Source organism: Lycorma delicatula, chromosome 4, assembly GCF_047948215.1.
Source record: "Lycorma delicatula isolate Av1 chromosome 4, ASM4794821v1, whole genome shotgun sequence".
Taxonomy (NCBI): domain Eukaryota; kingdom Metazoa; phylum Arthropoda; class Insecta; order Hemiptera; family Fulgoridae; genus Lycorma; species Lycorma delicatula.
Window position 1 is genome coordinate 211,571,973 of NC_134458.1, and position 11,703 is coordinate 211,583,675.

The following is an 11,703-nucleotide window of genomic DNA, read 5'->3' on the forward strand; positions in this document are numbered from 1 at the left end:
AAAACTATAACATTTTTGCAGGGATGCTTTAAATTAATTACAAAATATTAATTTTTTTTTTTATATTAAAGTAATTAAATTTTTATTTTTATGTAACAATTACCAAACCATCCAAAAATGTTTATTTTCAAGGTCGGATATCGTGAAATGTCTCCATAGCCGTATTAATCATAGTTTAATTTATTTATGCAAAGGATTAAGTTGTAAACAACGATAGAATTATTCAATATTACTTAATATCTAGTTAGATAATTCTCTTAATTTTCTGGCAAATAAAAAAAGTCTTATATCTAACATATGAAAATTAATTGACACACTCCTGTTTTGTTTATAAAATGTTACTTTAAAAAAGTTCCGACAGAGTTATTAGTTGGCAAACACTTCCTCATAAGAGCTTCCTTTCTCGAAGTGCGATTTACATTACTCCCCCATTACTTCGTTTACTCACATGGTTTTATCGATACGAGTGGTATTTACAAGTTAAGGAAACCATTTTATAATAAGGATCTTTTGAATCAGGGTAGCTTGATTATCAGCTAGTATCTTATCTCGACTGAAAGTTCTTTAGACCTTATGGCAGTCGGAGAAGAAAACGATAGTGGAATGGGTTCTTTAGTTCATAGTAGCAAAGATGTAACACCAGAAAAACCCAAATCCCTCGTTGAGGAATCCGATGATGAGGTAAATATTATATTTGTTTAAAAACTTCATTTACTATTTATTTAATAGTTCATGCGCTACCTTAATAATTCCTCAAGTATTGCTTGTACGTTTTGTTGATTATTTCTTATTCATTTTGTTGGTTAGGTTATGATTATCATTTCGTATATATTTTTTCAAAATATTTTGTGTGCTAGTAGTTTTTTTTTAATTATATAAACCTAATTCATTTTGTATTTTACTTTATTACTTAGATTGCAGTCAGCATTTACAAAATATTCACCCTCGTCATACCAGCAGAAGTAAATTTAATTTTTTGTAAAGGTTACAAAAAAAAATTGTAAATGGTTGATAATAAACCTTAAAAAAATCACACCCTCATTTCGGGTCTGTTTGAAGAACACCATTATAAATGTGTTAACCACCATTAAATACAAGTTAACCACGTAACATGCAACTAAACTGTACGTCATTGAGTTAAATATATTTATATTTAAGAGTTAAGTGTACTTATATTTAACTATGCTATTATTACTTTATCATATTTGTTTAAAAATATTCATATTTTCAGGATTTTGAAGATGAATCCTTTGCTGAACGACTATATGGTTTAACCGAAATGTTACCAGATTCGCTTGTAAAGAAAACAGAGAGTTTTCTTAGTTATACCAAATCTGCAATTCAAGGTAAAGGTTTTCATTTTTGCAAATTACACATAAAAGTTTTATTGAGATTTTAGTAATTCTGAACAATTACTTGATCAACTTCAGTTTTTTTTCATACTTAAGATACCATAGCAGATATACCTAGGGTCAGGAAAACACTAAACATTAGAAAGCAGGTCTGGACAGTGGGTGACCCATGTTAGATCAGTCAGCACCATGTTATCAATACTTGTCAATCAGTTTTGAGTTATGGCGATCTGTTCAGATGCTAATCTATTATGTTGAGAAGGTTAGAGTTACGAGTTTTATGGAGGGAGGAATAAATCGTAAGGCAACCTTAATAATCATCAGTCAGACTCTTGAAATCGGTCATTGAAAATGACTGATGGCGCTCTTCATAAGGGGATTATCCATTGTGCATATGGGTAATTCCCTTTGAAAATGTAGTGTAGTCATTCTGTTGTGAATATATTTCTCTCTAAACACAAATTTGGCCAAGTGTGCTGTGATATTGTGGTTAGTAATGCCATAACTTTGTAATTTATCCCCAACCTCTTCACAGACTGGATTAGCATCTGAAAATTTGCCTTGAGTACTGATAAAGTGGTGCAGTTTTGATCTTACACCAAGTCACCTGCTTTGTGATATTTAGATCTTGTATTTTCCTGATCCTAAGTATATTTACTATGGTATATTAAAGTATGAACAAAATTGAAGTTGACAAAGAAATTGCTCAGTTACTGAAATTTTTTTATATGCATAGTATTTCAGCAGAGATTAAATTTTGGAAAGTTATGTCAGACCTTTTAAATCATTTTAACTTAAATGTTAATCTTAATGTGCTTTTCTGTTCATTTCACTTAAGATTTCTGCTCTGTAGATAATTTTAATATTTTATATGTTGTTTGAAGAAGTATTGAAACAATTTTATTAAATTAGTTCCTAATTAGGGGCGATTCCTAGAATCCCCTTTATAAAAAAGTGTTTGCTGTCACATTTCTGTTTTAATATTGTTTAAATGGTATTAGTAAGTTAAGTAATACATTATACTGTTTTGTGATAATGTTTGTTTGTTTAGGTCTACATAAAAGTTTGAGTGTTAGGCATATTTCATTTTGTATTTTACAGTGTTTTACTTATATTAGATTTATTTGAATTGATATGTATCGTATGGCTCATAACAACTATTTTGATTTTTCATAGATTGATTATTATTTATTATCCATAAAAATTGAAGCTTACACCCAATTACAGTTGCTGATGAATGGATTTTGTCATTGAAAAATGTCTAGTGCGAATGGGATTCAGACATTACTGTTATTATTAATATGATACAATAGTAATATTTTTATGCTTTATTTTGTATATTAAACTTTTCAGATCTCTATAAAGTTTCTCGGACAGTTACTTGGGCTGTATTTAGTTCATCTGTTATACTTGTTGCACCTATTATTTTTGAAGTTGAACGTGCTCAAATGGAAGAAGCTCAACGAAGCCAGCAAAAACAGGTATCCAAGTCTACTTTTGTTAAGTAAACTCCTAGAATTAGCAATATTTTGATTGAATGTATTGTTAAAGATTTATTTAAAAATATTTTTTTTTATATTTGTCAATTATTGTTTATCTTTTTTTTTATCATATTAAAGATGAAATGTTTTATTTAAATTTGTATGTGTGAAATTTTGTTTCAAAAGTGATTCCGAGGTACTAATAATTTAAAAATTGCATGCTGATTATGTTTGTTGAAATAAAAAGTATTGTTTTTATAACGTTTTTAAAAATTTGGTTTCTTGGGTCTGTTTCATTATTCTTCTGTGTATGATTTTATGACTGCAGTCAGTTTTGATACTCATTATTATGGTTTGAGTAGATGCATTATAAAGGGTTCCCCATGTTTAAAAAATGTCAATTTAAAAAGTACAATTAAAGTTTATTGATTGAATATTCATGCAAATGAAACTCGAGTATTGAAGTTTCAACTGTATTTAGAGAAAGCACATTTATAATATTAATTTTAGATTAATCAATTAATATTAGAAAATGCACATTTTTTTTGTAATGAAGAATTTGAATTACGAGAAAATAATTTTACTGATATTTCGAAGAAAAGTATGGTATTACTTTTGGTCACATGGCAGATGAAAATGAATTTTATATATGTTTTGAGATATGAGGAGTAAGAAAAAATACATTCACTTAAATTGTGGTGTTCTTATATGTTTATTTATAAGCCTTTGTATAAAATTTTGTGGCTCAAAAATCTCCAAAATTACTAGATGTTTTTCATTGAAATTTAGGTGTGCTGTAGTAATGTATCTGAAGTTTTGAATGTGAAAATTTGATGAAGATTGCTTTAGTCATTCTTAAGTTACACCCAATTTTGAGGTCAAAAAAATTTGAGAACAAGTTAGAAGCATGGTTCATTATGATGCAAGTTGAAAGTTTCTTTATCTGTGTGTCTATTGTTAGCAATATTGTTGGATGTATTCAGGAGCATTTGCTACTTTGAGGGTCCTGATGACTGGATATGCATTTTTTTATATAAGGGTTATTGAAAGAAAATAAAAAGTCTTGTCTTTTTGTTATTGTCATTTATGTTTACGCACTACATCTGCAGCTACATCAAGCCTGGCAAACCAGTAGCAATAATTGTGATTACCTACACACATGCTTCCAAACCTGGCAGTAGCTGGAACTGGTTGGAGAAATATTTATTTAAGTTTTATTTTTATATGTATTGTCCATTTATATATGTATTTTTTTTTTGTAGATGCTTCTTGGACCAAATGCTGCGATGTCTGGTAGCGGTATAGGACCTGCTGGTGGTATGACATTAATGCCGCCTCGATAAATATTCATTTAGTTAAACATTACACAGTTGAAATTTAATAAAGAAAAAGGAAATCTATGATGATGATTGGTTACAAATTAAATTATATGTATTTACATTCATTTCTGTACTTTAAGTACAATAAATCTTTTGTTCTTTTTTTCATTTAGTTATAAAAATGCTATAACTACATTATTTACTTAAAATAATATTATATGATCACTGAATAAACTAAATAGTGATGGATTTATTTATTATTAATTCCACTTGAAAATAGAAAGATAATTGTGTTAATTGTAAATAAATTATTTAATTTATAACAATAAATAAATAGATGTTTATTTTATTATTGTTACATGCCTATCAGTTTTTATGAAAAGTAATTATACTCTATGCGTATATAAGACACAGAATCCTATATTATAAAAAATATTGATACATAATATTGTATTTATGGGTCATTTTCAGATTGAGGGATAATAATAAAAACAGAATGTTAAAAAGTAAAAATATAATTTATTTTAAAACTTGATTAATAATTATAGAACAGTACAATAAAATGAGGTACTACAATAGCGGAGCTAAAAAATTATTTTTTCGCACTTTTATAGTCAGTCTGTTGTTATGGAGTATATAAAATGCGTCATTTCGGTAACAATTTTTGTGACATAGTAAGTGAAGTAAAAGAATATGGTTAATAGAAAAACCAATTTTATTATCTACAATTAAATTATTAATTTCACATGAAGCATTATTAAAAATATCTTTTTATACAACATTGTTTTGATTAAATGACAAAAAGTTTTTACTTTTATCATTTTGTGAGTTGTAAAATACATAATATTCTAAAAATACGGAGTGAGAGCACAGATTTTAAATAAAATTTGATTGATTTTCAAAAACTGTATTCAAGTGATTAATTTCATGATTTCATAGCTTAATTATTATTACTTTAATGAGAAATTACAGTTTGAGACGCGTTATTGAACTGACATAATGCTACCGATCTGACATTCATGTTACCAGACTGATGATAAGATGTGGAAGTTGGAGAAAATAGTGAAATAAAAGAGATATTTGGAATATAATGTACAGAAAATACATAAAAACATATAAAAATGTCATTAAGTACAATGAAATAGTATAACATAAACTGTATATGATCTCATTATTAGCTAAGACAAATCGGCGAACATTTTTAAAACAGTCTATGAAATAAATTATTTCAATCACAAGGTACAATAAGCAAATTAATAGAATAATTTTTCATAATATACACTTAAATACAGTATCATATCCGAGGAAATAATATTTATCATTCAAAATCAATAACTTAAAACATATCAAATACAAAATTTAAAAAGAAAAAACGCATTACGATCAATAAATTTCACAGTACTTGATCTCAGTCTTTTTTAAAGAAATATAAATAAGTACGGCATTACAATATTTTTTATCATACAAATGAAATTTATGTTTCAGTTTCAACAAAAAAAGTATCTAGAGAAACAGTATTTTTAAAAAAATAATCAGTATAATAAAATAAAACACAATAATTAACTAGATAACTAAATTAACATATATACTAAGCTTCTAAACACATTGACATAAGTTTTTGAATACTTGTTTGTGACAAATGAAAAAACAATACAATATTAACAAAGATGTTAAAATAATCTACAAAAAAAAAGATACAGCAATAATATATTGCTCCTTCAAAACACATTTATTGGTTTTTTGAATTTATAAAACATGCGATCTCTTTTAAAATAATGCTGGGTGTAAAACGTGTCACTGTGATCTGTTTGTGAAAACAAGAAATATCTTGCCTGTCCACAAAAAGAGCTTTTTGTCGACAGAAAGATTTTTCATGAATATGACTTTCAACTCATCATTATCCGCAAAAGTGGCATACACCGACGAAATGACATGGATTTTTTTGACGAATATTCAAATCTGACAAGGACATGTGCACCAAGCGTGAGGTGAGACATGTGGTTTGCAGACTTGTCAGAATTATTATAATAAGATGAACAAGAAGATCTACTACGATCACTATTATCATCTTCAGACTGAGAACATGAAGGATTTGCAGCAATGTTTTCCTCATCTGATGACAACGATGTATACATATAATCAATGTGAATTCGACTTTTTGGAACATCAGCCAGTCTATCGTCATGAAATATTTGTGTTGTAGCATAATGTCTGCAGTATTGACTAACAAAACAAGCAAAATATGACAACTTTCACCCAAACATTTTGCCTCCAAAAAGGTCACTTGCTTAATTTGCATAATTCTTTTTATCAGAGGAATTTTCTGGAATTTTATTTTTCATGCTTTCAACAGTTTTATTCAGTATTTCTACAAGGAGTATTTTAGTTTTAAAATAATTTTGATATGCCTGAACAAAATCCACAGCACACTTGATGTCATGACCACAGCGTACATCAGCTCTTCGCTTAAGAGAACCCCCTCACACCATCAACAGTCCCCTTCCTATGTCCAAGCTCTGAGAAATTCCAAGTCACATTTTTTAATGAGAGAAAAAATCCAGGAAGTAGTGTTTTGAGGAGATGCATATTATTTCTGTTACAATATTGTGCCGACAGGCTGTCAGAAAACGTATGATTGTGTGGGTTTTGGGATACAACTACGCTGAATCTTGAAATCTTGGGCTCATGCGAGTCCAAATTGCATGAGCATGATGATCAAGATGGTCTGGTACTGTGCAAAAAAATTTACTATTAATTTTATTTTATTCATAATTAAACTTCACACCAGTATGGAGTGATATTTGCTTGCTTCTTAGATGCACTGAAGTGCATGGATTGTATTTCTGATGAATGCTTAGCAACATAGTTTTCAGAAAAATTGATGATGAACACAAGTTCACCCTCTTAAGGTTTTTCTTTATTAATTCATTCGCTTGCTGAAACAAAAAATAACCGTGTTTTTTAAAGTTAACCATCATTTTGTTAAGCACTGTCCCTTGCATTTGGCAATGTGACCCAAGATTTTCTGGCTCAGGTAAAACTTGTGTATGAAATACTTGATTTTGTTTCTTTTACATAATGATTATTTAAGGTTTGCATTGAATCAAGAAGTATTCGCCTTTGTTTACTCTCTCCCCTGTCTGACAACATCCTTCCTTCCTGGACACATTCTGGATACTGTATCGTCCTGGTAGAAATCATTAAGCTGGTGGCTTCTTTCACAATTACAGAATGATACTTCTGCCATTTGTATTCAAAATCTCTTTAGTTTTCATTTAGCAGTCAGTTTGATTTATAGGAATCAAGGTTCGTGAAATGCTTCTGAATGCGGTATTTTTGAAATGTTTATGACCATATCAGTTTATTAACCAATTACTGTTCTTTAGCCTTTGAATTTATTTTTAGAACCTGATGCTCAAGTTGCTTTTCTAGACCAAATCCAATAAACAGCCTCTTCTTGACAATGTAGATACCTTTTCTCTTCCAATCAGTTTTTAACTTTTATGTTAGGTGACGGAGAAAATAACGTTAATTTTTTCCTCTTTACGTGTAGCCTTTTCTGGCATTTATGAAAAGGTGTCTTTCCAGTTTTTTATTTTTTCTTCCTGTTTTTTTTATCTTACGATTTTGGCTCTATCGCACCTAACTGCTTTCCTACCTCTTGCCTTCTGCCCTGAATCTAACTGAATTTTCTCATTGTTGTTTTGGGGAGGGTCCTGTAATGCTCAGATTCATTTTTCTTTTTATTCCTGTACTTTTGAGAGTACTTCTGCCAATTCTTTCTTCTCATTCTTTGTTCCCTTGGGGGCAAATCATTGACTGATTTTATAGTTTACTTCCTTTAGTTTCTTGTACCTCTCCCTATCCTTCCTTCGTTTTTCTTCTAAAGCTTCTTGCATCATTTTGACCCAAAACTTGCTCACTGTCTCAGCAGTTAATGCCTTTTGTCTGTCATATTTGTCAACCTTGCTAAAATTTTTAGAATTTGTAATTTTTGACATGACTGGGAATTTTCAGACTGTAACGCACAAGGAAACCCAACTATCTGTCTTAAATGTTTGTAAAATATTGCAGAAATATAGCTAAGAAACATAGAAACTTGCCAGAAAGAATCGTACGATAATATAATCGTATATTATTGTATTATCATTATAATAATTATAAAAATATAAGTATTTTAAAAATTTGTAATTATTATAAGTAATTAATTAATTAAATATTATACTAGTATTAATATTTTAACATCGGTAATAGACTTTAATCAGTCATGAAATTAAAATTAAAATTTTCAGAAAATACAATAAAAAAAAATTTGATTACTATTGCTCATAAATGAACTCTTAAGACATTAATAATATTGGTTTTATTAGTTTTTTAAAGCTGTTCTTGAGAAAACACTAGTTTTCAACAGCTGTGTAATGCTACCGCAATAGGCAGTCAGAACGGTAACGTTTCTGAACTGATCATTACTGGACTGAGGAAATACACATTTATTCCATGCAAATTGATGTACAAGCCATGAATTCGGTGCAGCGAGGTTAGGATAGGTTTAATAGGTAGTTCTGCATGTGCTTAACCTTAATATAAAGTTTAATAATGTTTAAACTGTGTACGTTACTGAGCTGTTCACTAATTAATATATGGTTAATATCCTATCTAGTTCATTGCGATGTAATGACAAAAAACTTAAAGAAAGTACCAACTACAACACACACTTGTTTATTAAACACTTCTACTTTTAATAATTCAACTTCCCATCCAATTTTGTGCCCTTTAATTCTACCAAGCGGGAAGATTTAAACTCTCCCTCAGTCACATTTGTAACCAACGACGTATTATTTTCACGATAGTTACATTAAATAAAATTTAATATTACAGTGCTTGTATAGAAATTTAATAACAGGGTTAGGGAACATTATAATCAAGTTTTGGTTCAATAAATTATTTTTATGGTTATATATTAGTTACTGTACCACAGGACAGCTTTACAAAGACAGTTACCGAACTGATAATTTTAGGCCATTTCAATAAAAAATAACAACTAAATTTAAAAAATATTAGTTTTTTAACTCAAAACATGCAAACATAAATCCAGTGTTTCCCGTATAAAATAAATATAAATTTTCGGTCGAAAAAATTAATTACATAACAACCAAAAGACTAATATTTTCCCATAATTTGAAAATGACCCTTACATAGGTTGACGTAGTAATATAATGTAATTATATAAAATAATTAAATAAGTTCTGCATTTATTTATATATTATTTTATTTAATTAATTATTGTTATTTTTGTTATTGTTAAATTTGTTATACTTGATTTTTTTATTATGTAACTTATCAGTATATGTTAGTCATTAAATGAAACTTTTTTCTATTTAAACTTTATTAGTTTTTCATTGTATATTTTTTTCTTTGTTATTAAAGTTAAAATTTGTATTTTTGTTGATATGGGTTTTCTGTAGTAAGTGTTGATTACTAGAATGACTATGTATGCTCATCATTTCTCCCACTACATCACTTATACAATGTTCTACAGTGTAGGCAGTTCATTGTTTTGTTGTTACCATGCTTTGTCGATATTAAAAATCATTCATTTAATATATTGTAGACTAAGCTTAAGAAACGAGAAAATATTACTTGTGTTATATTTACTGTTGTCCAAAAAGAAGTTTTAACTTTTCAGATTTGCAAGAAATAGTCTGGCAGTATTTGTCTGAGGATTGATTAGTAGAATCAACAGACAGTGCGAATCTGGTGGGTAGGGAAGGTAATAATTAAAACCTTTCCATCTATTTTAGTATTTTTTTTACTGAAGTGTAAAACATATATCTAACAGGTAAGGTTTGTTATACCCCTGCAAACCTGTAAATCCATTGTAATCATCTGATTCTGTTATAAGTATTTATCAACTCTGGAATATGAAATAATTATAGATATTTCTCTCCTTAGATTACAAAATATGAAATGAATGGTAGTGACTTACATGTTTGATACCCAACATTTTTTTAGGTATTATAACCTAATTGATAATTCCACTAAAATGACTTATCTTGACTTCAAATAATTTTAGGCTGTAATGTCATTGAAGTAATATATCCTGAATAACCAAATGAATTGAATGCAGTAGAGACATCTCTGAAAGGAAGTTGTAATTTATATTTATATTGCTCTATTTCTATTAAAAAAAGTTATTTGTATATATTTGCATGCCTACAAAGTTCACACGCTAACAAACATTATCGTAAAACTTGTAAGCGGTAGACATTGGAAGTTGAAGACCTGAACATATTTTTAACTTTGTAGTTCATTCATTTGGTAACATTTTTAACATGTTATTGACTCTATGATATTTACATAGAATGCAGTTTAATATCTTTTTTTACTGTAAATTGAGATCGTGTTAGAAACTGTTGAAAAAATGTATACAGTATATTCAGCTATTATTTAAACCGTAAATAAAAAATATGTATATATATATATATATATATATATATATATATATATGTATTTTAAAATCAATTCTTTTAAGAACCATACTCTTCTGTACTATAACTGTTGTATATTAAAATATATATATGTTAATTATATGATTAACAGTTTGTCTAAACAATTTATCATTAAATACAAAATACTCATATTCTATTAATTCTATATCACAGTGAATTACTTTAAAAATTTTTTTATTACTTTTAAAGCTGCTTTAAATGAGTTATTCGATCTGAAATATCTATGAGTCATTTGAAGCTGAGTTGTACATAACTGACAATCTCCAAAACCTTTTTCTATTACTTTGCAATAACTTTCAAACATTTCATTAAACATATTTAACATTTTTCAATCTGTGATGGCTGCATCAGTTTTTCAAAAACTATTTTTAGCATCTTCATTTCCATTTATCCTCAGGACTTATAATTGCATCTTTTTACTTTCCAAGATTGTAGCAACTTGTGTGTACTTATTTTTAATTTATCTGCGAGATTATGAACTCATCAATTTTTAGCCTTTGTATAAACCTTTTTTTTGCATTCATTATTAAATATTAAAAATCATAACATCTGGAATAAACGGAATAAACGTATATGAATTTTCATAAAAATAATCTTGAATATTTTTGTTATAAAAACTTTCCCTTAAAAAAGTATGTTCTTATTTAAAGTATTCCATTACATGTATTAATGTAAAAAGTCATCGTTCTGGCAGTTTTTATCTTTATTCGGAGATGTACACTGAAGGAGGTTATTAAAAATAATTTGTACTAATATTGTGTAGTATATTTAAAGATCAGTTTTTCTGCATGATAAATATTAAAAGTATAATGGAATACATCGATTAAGAATTAGCTATCTTAAATATTGTTAGTTATCTTAAAATATTAAGCCTTGTTCACATTTTATTATTAAATTTAGTCATTGTTAAAGGTTTAGATGTTTTCTTTTTTAATTTTATGAACTTTATTTTAATATACTTTAAATGCTTGTAATAATGTGGTGCTTAAAACATGAATCTATCTATCTGAGTAAATTTTGTTCTAGGTGGGAATAGGTTGTA

At 28.0% G+C, this 11,703-nt stretch overlaps 1 protein-coding gene across 1 annotated transcript; it reads left to right on the forward strand.

Moving 5' to 3' along the window:
- Positions 1-388: 388 nt before the first annotated feature.
- mge (translocase of outer mitochondrial membrane 22 homolog mge) lies at positions 389-9,609 on the forward strand. The gene is made up of 4 exons (XM_075365144.1): positions 389-681; positions 1,232-1,346; positions 2,706-2,833; positions 4,096-9,609. Exons 1-4 carry the CDS (start codon positions 574-576, stop codon positions 4,174-4,176), a joined length of 432 nt encoding a protein of 143 aa, XP_075221259.1. The 5' UTR covers positions 389-573; the 3' UTR covers positions 4,177-9,609.
- The last annotated feature ends 2,094 nt before the right edge of the window (positions 9,610-11,703 follow it).

Bases quoted from the DNA above. Each gene is read 5' to 3' on its own strand.
- mge (XM_075365144.1), top strand. From the start codon at position 574: ATGGCAGTCGGAGAAGAAAACGATAGTGGAATGGGTTCTTTAGTTCAT. The intron at 682-1,231 runs GTAAATATTATA...TCATATTTTCAG, and splicing joins TTGAGGAATCCGATGATGAG to GATTTTGAAGATGAATCCTT. The intron at 2,834-4,095 runs GTATCCAAGTCT...TTTTTTTTGTAG, and splicing joins AACGAAGCCAGCAAAAACAG to ATGCTTCTTGGACCAAATGC.